This window comes from Chiloscyllium plagiosum, unplaced genomic scaffold (genome assembly GCF_037043375.1).
Source record: "Chiloscyllium plagiosum isolate Xiang-an unplaced genomic scaffold, Cpla_swu_hap1 HiC_scaffold_42, whole genome shotgun sequence".
NCBI classification, from domain to species: Eukaryota; Metazoa; Chordata; class Chondrichthyes; order Orectolobiformes; family Hemiscylliidae; genus Chiloscyllium; species Chiloscyllium plagiosum.
The window spans coordinates 21,803,877-21,819,156 of NW_028270180.1; the positions used below are offsets into that span (position 1 = coordinate 21,803,877).

General features: G+C 48.3%; 1 protein-coding gene across 1 annotated transcript in view; it reads left to right on the forward strand.

Moving 5' to 3' along the window:
- slc28a1 (solute carrier family 28 member 1) overlaps positions 1-15,280 on the forward strand; it is a 113,307-nt gene that overhangs the window by 60,415 nt on the left and 37,612 nt on the right. Inside the window, exons 7-12 of the mRNA XM_087982232.1 lie at positions 1,151-1,292; positions 2,852-2,965; positions 5,057-5,134; positions 11,074-11,154; positions 13,321-13,401; positions 15,153-15,278. Coding sequence (XP_087838358.1) covers positions 1,151-1,292; positions 2,852-2,965; positions 5,057-5,134; positions 11,074-11,154; positions 13,321-13,401; positions 15,153-15,278 — 622 coding nt within the window. The remainder of the gene's footprint in view (positions 1-1,150; positions 1,293-2,851; positions 2,966-5,056; positions 5,135-11,073; positions 11,155-13,320; positions 13,402-15,152; positions 15,279-15,280) is intronic.

The following is a 15,280-nucleotide window of genomic DNA, read 5'->3' on the forward strand; positions in this document are numbered from 1 at the left end:
ATTAGAAGCCAACCCTTCCCCCCCCCCCCCCCCCCCCCCCCCCCCCCATCCCATCTCTTTAAATAATGAAGAAACACAGACTCCTCAACCCTCAGAAAATACAGGCGACCTGAACCTCCCTTTGCTCGGGACTGCTGCACACTCTGTTCCTTCACTCCAAATCCTGGACGGTAAATGGGAAGACTCCGGTCTCCACGAGGCGTTTCTGCACCTTCTCGATGACCGTTGGAATGTCGAGGCATGTCCGAACTATCGAAGGGGATGAAGGGAGTGCAGGAACAAACTGCTCAGGAAAATCCTCCTGGAGTGCGGAATACCCTCCGAGGGGGGACCCTGCAAGACTGCTCAAATTGTCGAGGTCCCCTTTTGATATAAGCTCAATGCTAAACCCTTCATTAAAACCTACCCTTTTATTTTTACTTGCCTCCAGTGAGAATGACCATGTCAATTGGCTATTGCTTGTCTTGCTTGGGAGACAGTTGTTGACACTAGCCCTCAGATGTTAGCAAGGAGGATTTTGTAGGGTTGACAGGAGTGTGTGTGCATGTGTGTGTGTGTGAGTGTGTGTTTTTGTGTGCGTGTATGTGTGCGTGTGTCTGCGTACGTGTGTCTCTGTTTCTGTGTGTGTGTGTGTGTGTGTCTGCGTGCATGTGTCTCTGTTTCTGTGTGTGTGTGTGTGCACACGTGCGTGTGTGTGTTTATTGGAATTTGGAGCTGTCCGATACACTAAGGGGCTGCCTAAGCCCGTCAGAGTCAGCCACCTTGCTGTGGGCAGGGAGTCACATGTCTGCCAGATCATGTAAGAATGGCAGATGTCCTTCCTGAAAGAACTTTAATGACACTCATTTACCCTTAATTAAGTCATTGACCTAACACTAACACATGCAAGACCATTGGTTCACAATATCTCTGTCCAGTCTTTCAATGGAGGCTTGAGATGTTCACCATCCAGGGGAGGAGTCAAGTAGGGTCTCTGTTTGAATATTTTCACAATAATCTTGTGTGCACCAAATGACCTCACCATGAACTGGTGCTATCTATAATATTTCAATATACTTACAATATTTCATCTCAATCTTAACAGTGGTTAAACAAAATACATTTAAATAAAGAAATGAGCAAATTGTTTCCTCTTGTTGGTATCCATCAGGATAATTAGCGTGTTGGCTTTGGTGGGTTTGATCACCTGGTTGGCCGTTGACACTGCGAAGAGGCCCGAGCAGTTAATCTCCTTCGGAGGGTTGTGCATGCTCGTCATCATACTCTTCATCTTCTCCAGAAAACATCAGGCGGTGAGTCAACTTATCCCTATAGTGTCCCACCAAACCCTGCCCCAATCAACAAGAGCCTCTCGTGGGAGATGGGAGGAGATGGGAGATGGGGGGAGGGAAGATGGAGGTAGGGAGTTGATAGGAATGGCATTATTAAACTGGAAAGAGTGCAGAAGAAATTTACAAGGATGTTGCCTGGGCATTCCTGCTAATGGACTTATGCCCAAAACGTTGATTTTCCTGCTCCTCGGATGCTGCCTGACCTGCTGTACTTTTCCTGCAGATCAGGAAAAGCACACTCTTCGACTCTGTTGGCCTGGATTCAAGGGTCTGAGTTATAGGGAGAGGTTGGACAAGCTAGGACATCTTCCTTTACAGCATAGGAGACTGAGGGGGGAACCTTATAGAAGTGAATAAGATCATGAGAGGCATGGATAGGGTGAATGCACTCAATCTTTTTCCCAGAGTTGGGGAATCGAGGGCGAGAGGGCATCAGTTTAAGGTTCGAGGGGAAAGAATAAAAGGGAACATGAGGGCCAACTTTTTTACACAAAGGGTGGTACGCATATGGAATGAGCTGCCAGGGGAAGTGGTTGTGGTGGGTACATTAACAACATTTAAAAGGCATTTGGACAAATATATGAATAGGAAAGGATTAAAAGGATATGGGCCAAGTGCAAGGGTTAGCGTGATTGGACATTTTGCTCAGCATGGACTCATTTGGACCAAAGGGCCTGTCTCTGTGCTGTAGGACTCTACGACTCTATTTGATGGAGAGAATAAGGAAAATCTGTTCTCACTGGCAGGAGGGTAGGTAAAGCCAGAATAGATTGAAGTTCATTGATAAAAGTGACCTGGAAGTGGCTTGGGGGAGAGGGTGAGTGAAATATAGTTAAATTGGAGTTTATAAAGGTCGGGAAATCACCTCCAGAAAAGGTGATGGAAACAAATTCAGGCGCACAGTAGCTCAGTGGTTAGCACTGCTGCCTCACAGCACCAGGGACCCGGGTTCAATTCCACCATCAGGCCATGGGGAGTTTGCACATTCTCCCCGTGTCTGCGTGGGTTTCCTCTGGGTGCTCAGGCTTCTTCCCACAGTCCAAAGATGTGCAGGTTTGAGTGGATTGGCCATGGGAAATGCAGGGATAGGGTAGGCAGGTGGATCTGGGTAGGATGTCCTTTGGAGGGTCAGTGGACCAAATGACCTCTTTCCACACTGTATGGGTTCTATGATTCAAATTCACTAATCGCTTTGAAGAGGGAATTGGTTAATAAATGTACAGGAAATCTTGCAAGGCTCTAAGAAAAGATTAGATTGATTTGCAAAGCTCTTCAATGTGCTCGCACTGAAATGATAGGCTGAAAGATTTTCTGTGCTGTGATATTCTCTGATTATATGATCAGGCCGATAAGGAATACCACCGACATATCCCACAGGTTATGAATACTAAGCAGTTGGCTAAAAGACACAGGCTAAGCTGCAGTGAGATCCCTCTGATGCGCTGTGTGTGTGTGTTATATTGAGGAATATTCAAAGCTCCGAGTCTCATTGTCACTAATTCTCACTTCTTGCTGCTCAGGTATCTTGTCGAACTCTGTTTGTTGGACTAGGCCTGCAATTCATTCTGGGAATCTTGATCATCAGAACGGAACCCGGCTTTCAGGCTTTCAAATGGCTGGGGGAGCAAGTCCAGGTAAGAGCAACAGATCGGACATGGCCCAGAGCTGGTCTCCTCCTCAAACCAGGGCATTTCACCAGCACATTGCAATGATTTGGCATCGTCAATGCACATTCAATACAGGAATACGCAACTGGTCCCTGGGTATACACAGGGCTGAGTACACACTGGTCTGAGTACACACTGGTCCCTGGGTATACACAGGGCTGAGTACACACTGGTCCTTGGGTACACACAGGGCTGAGTACACACTGATCCCTGGGTACACACAGGGCTGAGTACACACTGGCCCCTGGATACACACTGGTCTGAGTACACACTGGTCCCTGGGTATACACAGGTCTGGGGCACACATTGGCCTGAGTACACATTGGGTCCTGGGTATACACAGGTCTGGGGCACACACTGGCCTGAATACACACTGGTCCCCGGGTATACACAGGTCTGGGGCACACACTGGCCTGAATACACACCGGTCCCTGGGTATACACAGGTCTGGGGCACACACTGGCCTGAGTACACACTGGTCCCCGGGTATACACAAGTCTGGGGCACACACTGGTCTGAGTACACACTGGTCCCTGGGTATACACAGGTCTGGGGCACACATTGGCCTGAGTACACATTGGGTCCTGGGTATACACAGGTCTGGGGCACACACTGGCCTGAATACACACTGGTCCCCGGGTATACACAGGTCTGGGGCACACACTGGCCTGAATACACACCGGTCCCTGGGTATACACAGGTCTGGGGCACACACTGGCCTGAGTACACACTGGTCCCCGGGTATACACAAGTCTGGGGCACACACTGGTCTGAGTACACACTGGTCCCTGGGTATACACAGGTCTGGGGCACACACTGGCCTGAATACACACTGGTCCCCGGGTATACACAAGTCTGGGGCACACACTGGCCTGAGTACACACTGGTCCCCGAGTATACACAGGTCTGGGGCACACACTGGCCTGAATACACACCGGTCCCTGGGTATACACAGGTCAGGGGCACACACTGGCCTGAGTACACACTGGTCCCCGGGTATACACAGGTCTGGGACACACACTGGCCTGACTACACACTGGGCCCCGGGTATACACAGTTCTGGGACACACACTGGTCTGAGTACACACTGGTCCCTGGGTATACACACAGTTCTGGGACACACACTGGTCTGAGTACACACTGGTCCCTGGGTATACACAGGTCTGGGGCACATACTGGTCTGAGTACACACTGGTCTGAGTACACACTGGTCCCTGGGTATACACAGGTCTGGGACACACACTGGTCCCCGGATATATACAGGTCTGGGACACACAATGGTCCCCGGGTATACACAGGTCTGGGGCACACACTGGTCCGAGTACACACTGGGCCCTGGGTATACACAGTTCTGGGGCACACACTGGTCTGAGTACACACTGGTCCCTGGGTATACACAGGTCTGGGACACACACTGGCCTGAGTACACACTGGTCCTCGGGTATACACAGGTCTGGGACACACACTGGTCTGAGTACACACTGGTCCCTGGGTATACACAGATCTGGGACACACACTGGTCTGAGTACACACTGGTCCCTAGGTATACACAGTTCTGGGACACACACTGGCCTGAGTACACACTGGGCCCTGGGTATACACAGAGATCTGGGACACACACAGGTCTGAGTACACACTGGTGCCCGGGTATACACCGAGGAATGGGGCTCACACTGATCTCTGGGGTGCACTCTGGTCTAGTATTTGGGGTACCCACTAGTTTTTGGAGTGTCCACTAGTTTCTTGTGTACACTCACTAGTTTCTCAGGTATACACTGCATCTTGACCCCTTTCAGCCCTGATCTAAATCCTAGGCTTGCACTCTTCAACTGACTAAAGAAGGTGGTGGGAGTTGCTGCCAATGCACCAATTGGTCGGGTGGTTTCAGGGGCGATGAAGCGACCGAGTGCAGAGACTGAATTGTCTTGGATTTAATTCTCACCCGAGTGACGTTAGTCCATTCCACTCAATCACTGATTGAGAAAAGAACTCAAACAGCATCAAAGTAATGTTGCAGTCGTGTGTGAGGTCCCGAACCTTGTCTCTTTCCTCTTGCAGATCTTTTTGAACTACACAAAAGCCGGGTCCAGCTTTCTGTTTGGAGATGATCTCATCAATGGTCTTTTTGCATTTCAGGTCAGCCTCTCCTTCTTTATCAATTCTTATATTTTTTTGGAGTCAGTTCACACATTAGTCACAGTGAAAATGCTAATATTGGTGATAGGAGCAACTTACTGCAGATGCTGGAGTCTGAATGGAAAGCAACAAATGCTGGAGATCACAGCAGCATCCAGGGAAAGCTATTGTTTTGAGTCTTGATGACTCTTCATTAGAACTGACACTAGGGGGAATGGCATTTATGAAATAGTGAGGGTGAGGGGGTGGAGGAGAAAGGATGTTGAGAGTTCAGATTCGGTAATCGGAATGTGAGATAGGTGGAACAATGGTGTGTCCAACTGCCAAAATGGAAAAAACAAACAGTCCCTCTGGAGTGGGGGAAGGGGAGAGAGGACATGGTGGCAGCGAACGTAACGTTTAAAAGAAAAGGAAGGAATGGGAATGGGTTCCCAATTTGAAGCTGTTGAACTCAGTCTTAAGTTCAGAATTAAAAATCACACAACACCAGGTTATAGTCCAACAGGTTTAATTGGAAGCACACTAGCTTTCGGAGCGACGCTCCTTCATCAGGTGGTAGTGGAGGGCTCAATCCTAACACAGAATTTATAGCAAAAATTTACAGTGTGATGTAACTGAAATTATACATTGAGAAATTGATTGTCTGTTAAGCCTTTCATCTGTTAGAATACAGTGATAGTTTCACTTCTTTCATGTGTAAATCACAAAACCCTTTTTTTTAAAGTTGCATTCTCGGGTTAGCTGTTAACAATGGTGATAGCTAGACAATATGTTGAAGGTGTTAACCCCCTGTGTTCTCTGTCTATGACCTGATGTTTAGATTGATTCTAATCTAAAAAGTGAGATAACAGAGTTTTACATAAATTCATGCAGTTTTTGAGCAAAGTACAATGTAACCCTGCAAGTACAAATTCACCCCACAAAATATATGTATTCATGTGGGTCTTTGTCTGTCTGAGTGTGTGTGTCTGTCTGGGGTGGGGGTTGTGAGTGTGAGAAAGTGTATGTGTGTGTGTAGTGAGTGCAGAGTGTCTTAAGTCTGTGAGGGGGTGCATGTGTGAGTGTGGGAGTGTGTGTGTCTGTAAGGGTGTGTGTGGGTGTCTGTGTGCGCATCTGTGTATATGTGTGTATGTGTGTATAGGTAAAAACAATGATTGCAGATGCTGGAAACCAGATTCTGGATTAGTGGTGCTGGAAGAGCACAGCAGTTCAGGCAGCATCCGAGGAGCAGTAAAATCGACGTTTCGGGCAAAAGCCCTTCATCAGGAATATAGGCAGAGAGCCTGAAGGGTGGAGAGATAAGCTGGAGGAGGGTGGGAGTGGGGAGAAAGTAGCATAGAGTACAATAGGTGAGTGGGGGAGGGGATGAAGGTGATAGGTCAGGGAGGAGGGTGGAGTGAATAGGTGGAAAAGAAGTTAGGCAGGTAGGACAAGTCATGGGGACAGATCTGAGCTGGAAGTTTGGAACTGGGGTGAGGTGAGGGAAGGGGAAATGAGGAAACTGTTGAAGTCAACATTGATGCCCTGGGGTTGAAGTGTTCCGAGGTGGAAGATGAGGCGTTCTTCCTCCAGGCGTCGGATGGTGAGGGAGCGGCGGTGGGGGAGGCCCAGGACCTCCATGTCCTCGGCAGAGTGGGAGGGGGAGTTGAAATGTTGGGCCACAGGGCGGTGTGGTTGATTGGTGCAGGTGTCCCAGAGATGTTCCCTAAAGTGCTCTGCTAGGAGGCGCCCAGTCTCCCCAATGTAGAGGAGACCGCATTAGGAGCAACGGATACAATAAATAATATTGGTGGATGTGCAGGTAAATGTATGTGGGTATAGGAGTTCCTGTGTGTGTGTGAGAGTGTGTGTGGGTAGGAGTATCTGTATGTGTGTATAGTGCAATGGAGTCACCTGTAATGTCACATACACACATATACACAGACCTGTAATGTGATATGAACCCAAGGTCCTGGTTGAGGCCCTCCCTATGGGTATGGAACTTAGCAATCAGCCTCTGCTCGACCACTTTTCACTGCTGCCTGTCCCGAAGTCCGCCTTGGAGGATGGTCACCCGAAGGTCTGAGGTCGAATATCCTGGACCACTGAAGTGTTCCCCAACTGGGAGAGAACCCTCCTGTCTGTTGATTGTTGTGCGGTGCCCATTCATCCGTTGTCGTAGCCTTTGCTCGGTTTCCCCAATATACCATGCCTCCGGGCATCCCTGCCTGCAACGTATAAGATAGACAATGTTGGCTGAGTCAATGTTCAGGAGGTTGTAAAGCGCCTAGTCTGAAGGTGAGGTGTTGTTCCTCCAGTTGGTGCTGGGATTCACTGGAACACTGCACCGTGCTGAGGGCAGACATGTGGGATTGAGCAGGGCTCTGTGTTCAAATGACCAGCCATCAGAGGCTGAGGACATGTTGTGCACAGACAGCAGGTGATGTTGGCAGAAAGCAACGTTTTCTGATGCGCTGATACATGCTTGTGAATTTGTTTAATCCAGCAATAATTCCAGTTAATTGTGTTTCTTCCCTGAGGTGTGAGTGTCAATAGCAGGGAGAAAATGATGACTGCAGATGCTGGAGATCCGAGTCGAGAGGGTGGTGCTGGAAAAGCGCAGCCCTGTGTCAGGCAGCATCCGAGGAGCAGGAGAATCCATGTTTCGGGCATAAGCCCTTCATCAGGAATGAGGCTTGGGGCCCAAGGGGGCTGAGAGATAAAGTGGGAGGGGGTGGGGCTGTGGGGGGGGGGGGGGGGGGGGGAAGGTAACTGGGCATGTGATAGGTAGATGAAGGTGGGGGTGAAGGTGATAGGTCAGAGTGGAGGGAGGAGTGGATAGGTGGGAAGGTCAGAGTTTGGTGTGCACCCTAATTGCTCTTAAACTGGGCGGTTTGCTCAGATATTTCAGAGGGCAGTTAAGAATCAACCACATTGCAGTAGTCCATAGACACATTGTAGGCCAGACCAGGTAAGGATAAAGTGAGGACTGCAAATGCCAGAGATCAGAGCTTAAAAGTCCTTTTTTAAGAGTCCTTTGATGCTGCCTGACCTGCTGCGCTTTTCCAGCAACACATTTTTAAGCTCAGACCAGGTAAGGAGGGCAGATTTCCTTCCCTCAAGGGACTTTAGTGAACCAGATGGGATTTTTAACAGCAATTGATGACAATTTCATTTTCCTGGTCACTGAGACTAGCTTTATGGCTACAAGATCGCGTAAGAAATCAGAAAGAGTATCTCGAGTGAAAGAGAGAGGCTAAGGCTGGAATAAGGAAGGCTATGAGGAGCCATGAGGAAAGGAAGGCAGGCTGTGCTTAAACAAATAGGAAAATGTTCTTCAAACACGTTAATAGTCAAAGATTCTTGAAGGATAGAATGGAGTCCATAAGAAACAAACAGGGTAGGATGCTCACTTAAGCAAAAAGTATGTTAGAGATATTAAATTAATATTAACCAAATTATAAAATGGCAGGTGTTGAAAATCTAAGACCCTGGGGGTGTGGGGGAGAGGAGGGTGGTGGTATCAGGGGGTGTCTCAGGCTATCAAGGCTGTTGGCCAATCAGAGGGCTGTTGAATGACAGCGCCAACAGGCAGGCGGTGGCTCCTGCCGGTACTGCACCCACCTTGGACGGTGAGTGGGTGTAAGGCTGGCAGGGTTTTGGGGTTGGTGGGGAGAGAGGCAGAGGGGTTGCTGGTTCATTCGGTGGGGCCATTCCACCAAGGGCAAGGGGTGCTTCTCAGTGGACCGCCCCTCTCCCAATGCCCAATCTCACGGTCAGACACTGTGGGACACCCTGGGGGAGGGGCAGGAGTGTGGGGTGTGTGGAAGGGGGAGGGGGGGAGCCACAGGCAAATGCACTGGGATTTGCTTCTCATTCTCCCCCTGCATGGTCAGGACCTGCCCTCGCCAACACTCCCCATAGCTACCCCCTGGATTGATGTCAATAGTGGATGGGTGGGACCCTTAAGGGGGCATTAATTAGTCATCCATGGGTGTTCCCTCTGGCTGTAACCTGGGCAGAGGTAAGAGAGTCACAGGCCCCCAGAGTTCCCTACCTCCGTTCCTGATTAAATGCCCCCAGTCAACAACAAGTTCCCTACAGGGGAAGGCAGATGGCCCAGTGGTATTATCGCTCCCCTATCAATCCAAGACCAGCTGATGTTCTGGGAACCTGGCTTCATATCCCACCAGGATGTATGATGGAATTTGGATTCAGTGACAAATCTGGCATTAAGAGCCTTATGATGGTTGTCAGGAAAGCCCTCCCCACCCTGGTTCACTAACGTCCTTCAGGGAAGGAAGTCTGCCATCCTTACCTGGTCTGGCCTACACTTGACTCCTTTTGCCCTCTGGGCAATAAGTGCCAGCCGAACTAACGATGCCCTCATCCCGTGAATTAATAAAAAAAGAACACAGAGAAGAAGGCAGCACCGAGGCTAATGTGTCAGATTAATGTACCCAGATTTGTACTGGGTTACCTTTACGTTGACCCCATGGTGTAGTTGACCCTGAAGTCGTTGATGGTGACACGGGATGTCAATTGTTGCCAAGGAGACACCTCGTTCCTTGCATTAGTCCTTGGAGTGAGAATGAGAACTAGAATAATCAAACTGGAAGCAACATTAGCATGGATGAGAGTTTCAACAAGAGATGAACAGTGTCAGGGGCTGTCTTAGAAGAAATAAAAATCAACAAAACCGATGATTGATACATACCGCCTGGTCTTGTATGTCTCCGGTGCACCCTAAACATGAAAGTATCCAAGTCTCCAGTTCCAAATATTACTGAATCTTTTCTCGTGCTCCTCTCTGGTGTCAGGCAGGGTGACAGATTTAAGTGAAATCAGTCCTTATAATGGAGAGGCTGTGGACGTCAAACAAAACACTCAGTGGCACAGAATCAGTGAGAGGTCTGGGAGAGTTGCCGTGGAGACTGAGTTGACGGTTGCCAATCAACAGAGGAAATTAATGGTGTCAAGATTACAGTGGTGCTTGATTTTCCTGCTCCTCGGATGCTGCCTGACCTGCTGTGCTTTTCCAGCACCACTCTAATCTGGACTCTGATCTCCAGCATCTGCAGGCCTCACTTTCACCCTGTTTGAATGGTGTCACCAAGGGGCAGCATGTAGCTGTGAAAGAGAGGTTCCTGAGGAGGACATGGTGGTTAACGGTACCACACAACCCATGCAGGGCCCAAGGAAGGCTCTCCTCTGCCGTTACCATGGCTACCTCGAGGACCCCGGTTGGCCTACGATTCCTGAGCTGGAGCTGGATTCTCAACTTGGGGAATGAAAAGGCAGAGTTAGGCAGGAGTTTATGTGACCAAAGATGTGAGTCTAGGCAGCCATTGGTGAACAGTGGGAGAACTGAGTTGCCCTTTTTGCCAATGGCACCTGAATGTCACTTGGACATTTCTTCAGCTCTCTCTAATGGGGAGGCGATGGCCTAGCAGTATTACTGACCGATTGTTAAACCACAAACCCAGGTAATGTTCTGAGAACCCAGGTTCGAATCGTGCCATTGGGAGATAGCGGAATTTGAATTCAATGAAAATCTGGAATTAAGAGTCTAATGTTGGCAATCAATCTATTGTCAATTGTTAGAAAAACCCAACTGGTTCACTGATGTCCTTTAAGGAAGGAAACTGTCATCCTTATCTGGTCTGGCCAACATGTGACTCCAGACCCACAGCAATGTCATTGACTCTTAATTGACTCCTGGGTTATTAGGGATGGGCAATTAATCGTGACATTCTCATCCAGTGAATGAATCTTAAAACCTTGGAGGTAGGAAGCTCTGGCAGTGTAGTGCTCCCACAGTACTGCAGTGTCACTGTGGGTCACACCCTCAAACCCTGCAGCTGGCAATGGGTAGCATTTCCCACCTCTGGGACAGTTTTACTGTGTTACCTCATTCTCTCTCATTCTGATGCTCCAACTCTTTCTCTCTCGGTCCACAGGCCCTACCTATTGTGGTCTTCTTCAGCTGCGTGATGTCCATTCTCTACTACCTGGGTGCAATGCAGTGGCTGATTATAAAGGTATAGTCCAGGAGCAGGCCATTCAGCCAAACGATCCAATACTAACCTTTACGGTGCACAGGATCTCCTCCCACCCCGTGCTAACGTAACCCAATTCCATTAAAGTTAAAAATCACACAACACCAGGTTATAGTCCAACAGGTTTAATTGGAAGCACACTAGCTTTCGGAGCGACGCTCCTTCATCAGGTGATTGTGGAGGGCTCGATCGTAACACAGAATTTATAGCAAAAATTTGCAGTGTGATGTAACTGAAATTCTACATTGAGAAATTGATTGTCTGTTAACCTGGTGTTGTGTGATTTTTAACTTTGTACACCCCAGTCCAAAACCAGCATCTCCGAATCAATTCCATCAATTCTTTATCAAGCCTTCCATCAAACATTCTCTTCAGCTACTCCTTGTGGTAGCTAGTTCCATATTCTAGCCTGTCTCTGGCTGGAGAGTTGTCTACTCTTAGATTTGTCCAATATTTATGACCTTTGGACCACAAGTGAAGTCATCCTCATCAAGTCTACCTTGCATCAAATCCATTGATCACTTTTAACTCCTCGATAATGATATCCCTCAATTTTTCCTAAGGCTGAAAAAATACTTTCATTGTAATGGGGTAATGGAGTGAGGATGCCGAAAATGTGAAACAAACGCAGAAATTGCTGGAGAAACTCAGTAGGTCTGGCATCGTCCGTGCAGAGAGAAGCAGAGTTAATGTTTTGAGTTCAATATGATGCTTCTTCAGATTCGCGTCCTGAATCCATGCGGGTGGGCAGTGAGACTGCACTGGTGACTCTCATCAGGAGTCCTTCCTAACTGTGGGCTCACTCCCCGCCTGCCACCAAAATAGGAATGGCAGGCTGAGCTCAGCCAGAGATCTTAGAATCCCTACTGTGTAGGAATAGGCCATTCGGCCTGACAAGTCCACACCGACCCTCCGAAGAGTCTCCCACCCTGACCCATTCCCCCACCCTGTTACTCTACATTTACCCCTGACTAATGCACCTAGCCTGCACATCCCTGAACACTGTGGGCAATTTAGCTTGGTCAGTTCACCTCACCTGCACATCTTTGGATTGTGGGATGAAACCGGAGCAAACCCTTGCCAACACAGGGAGAAGGTGCAAACTCCACACAGACAATTGCCCGAGGTGAGAATTGGATCCGGGTCCCTAGTGCTGTGAGGCAGCAGGGCTAATCACTGAGCCACCATGCTGTCTAAGGAGAGTCAGACTGGACTCGAGGCGTTAACTTTGTTTCTCTCTCCACAGGAGCGTCTCCAGTTCATTCTAATTCTCTGTTTGTTTATGCTTTCATCATACTTGAGTCAAACAGGACGTTGGAGCAACACCAGGCCCTTTAGCCCTCTGAGCCTATTTTGGAAGAAGGACGTGGCTAATGCAGTTAGTGGCCCTCAAATTCCCATCTGTCCCTGTGACCTTTCACTCTCTCGTCAAGCAAGAACCTATCTGTTGTTGTTGCGTCGCCATTGTCTTACTCGACCATAGGGACTGCACTCTCATTAGAGAGGGAAGCAACTGCTGGTGATCTAACCTGAGGGCCATCAGACCTCAGGCGAGGAAAGAGGTTGAGAAGGAGTGTCCTTCATGGTAACCTCAAACCGGTGATAGGAATTGAACCCATACTGTTGGCAACATGCTGCTTTGTAATCCAGCCAACCGAGCTAAACCGATTCCCAAGAGGCTATCTACCTCAGCCTTGGGTCAGTCCAATGAACTGAGAGAAGCCAGGGCCTGACAGGGTACAGTGAAGGCCATTTGCACATGGCACTGATACTGTCCCACTGGCCAAGTTGTGGCTGAACTGCACCACCATTGCTGAGTGTGGAACATGGTTGCCCACACCCAGCTCTGTGACACGATGATCGATTGATAAGGGCATTCCCAATCTGGAAGGACAAAGGTTGTTGCTTGATGTTTCGTTATGACAGGGCAGCTGTGAATGAGGAGTCAGCAGGTGATAGCGAAATGAAGAAAAGTGCGCTACCCAGTGGATAGAGGCTGCTGTCCCTCCCTGCACACTAACCTGTCACTCGACCCTGAACCTTTGACCTTCCAGTGTATTAAACAACAAATCACTGCTGTATACAATTCCATTCCATTTGTGCAATACCTTTAATTGTATTTCTGTTTTTATTTTTTTCTCGAGTCAGATTGCGTGGTTGATGCAGGTTACCATGGGAACATCAGCTACAGAAACTCTGAGCGTCGCTGGCAATATCTTTGTGGGGCAGGTATGAGCAAAGGTGAAAATTCTCTTCTGGTTATGGGGCAGGCTTTTCCATTGTTACCTTGTTTGCCATCACAGTGACCAAGGCCTGAGAGAGAATTTGAGGTTTAATGTCAATATCAAGAGGGTGTGGTCAGTGTAGATAGGGAGGGACCATTCCCACATGTAAAACACATACTTCACACCCTAACGCTAAACCTAACCCTTAATCTAACCCTAACCTTACGCCTAACCCTAAACATAATCCTAACCCCAATCTGAACTCCCACCCCAATCCCAACACTAATACTAAACCTAACCCATCCTAACCCCAACCCTAAACCTAACCCCAACTATAACCCTAACCTATTTTAACCCCAACCCTAATTCTAACCCCAACTGTAACCCTAACCTATCCTAATCCCAAACCTAATCTTAACCCCAATTTTAACCCTAACCCATCCTAACCCCAACCCTAACCCTAACCCCAACTGTAACCCTAACCCATCCTAAATCCATCCCTAACCCTAATGCCAGCTGTAACCCTAACCCCAACCCTAACCCTAACCCCAACCCTAACTCTAACCCCAACCCTAACTCTAACCCCAAGCCTAGCCCCAACTCCAACCCAACTCTAACTCTAACTCTAACCCTAACCATTTTGACATTATTGGCGAACAAAACAGATATTTCAGGAGTAACGACTTGCCTCAGGCAGCGATTGGTTAGGGTATGAAATGCACTGCCTGAGACTATAGTTGAGGCAGGTTCAGTCAGAGCTTTCATAGAGTCAGGGAGGTCTACAGCACGAAAACAGGCCTTTCGGCCCGACTTGCCAATGCTGCCCACTTTCCACAATTAATCTAGTCCCATTTGCCTGCATTTGGTCCATATCCCTCCATACCTATTCTATCCAGGTACCGCAGGGGAGGTGATTTCCTGGACTATTAATCCAGAGACCCAGGTAATGTTCTGGAAGCCAGGTTCAAATCCTGCCCTGGCCTATAGTGGAATTTGATTTCAATAAAAATCTGGAATTAAGAGTCTAATCATGACCATGAATCCATTGTCAATTCTCGTTCACTAAGTGCCTTTAGGGAAGGAACTCTGCCATCCTTAACAGGCCTGGCCTACATGTGACTCCAGACCCATAGCAATGAGGTTGACTCTTAACTCCTCCCGGGCAATTAGGGATGGGCAATAAATGCTGACCTAGGCACATCCCATGAATGAATTTTAAAAAACTGTCTAAATATTTCTTAAATGAAAAAAATTGTACTTGTTTCCACCACTACCTCTGGCAGCCTGTTAAGACACTCATCATCCTCCGTGTGAAAACATTGCCCCTCTGGACCCTTTCGTATCTCCGTATCTCTCCCTTCTCAGCTTAAACCCACACCCTCCAGTTTTAGACACCCCTACCCTATGGAAAGATTGTTGGCTATCTAACTTATCTATGCCTGTCATGATTCATAAACCTATATAAGGTCACCTCTCAGTTTCCTACTCTCCAGGGAGAAAAGTAAGGGCATTTCAAAAGGGAATTTTGAGAAAAAAGACAACGCAGGTTGCGGGGAGAATGGTAATTGCTTGTTTAGAGAGCAGACAGGATGGGCTGAATAGCCTGAATCTCTGCACTGTAACAATTCGATGATGTGGACGGTGTTAAAAGTTCGAGCTTTACCTTCTGCACGTGTTGTGGTTGTGACGGATTGGGTCTTCTTCCAGACGAGGCGCTTGTAACACAACCGTGAAGGGTCATTGGTTTCATTTCAGACAGAGTCGCCACTCCTCATCCGGCCATACTTGCCTGAAATGACCAAGTCTGAGATGCATGCTGTAATGACTGGAGGGTTCGCCACAATTGCTGGCAGTGTCCTTGGGGCCTACATCTCCTTTGGGGT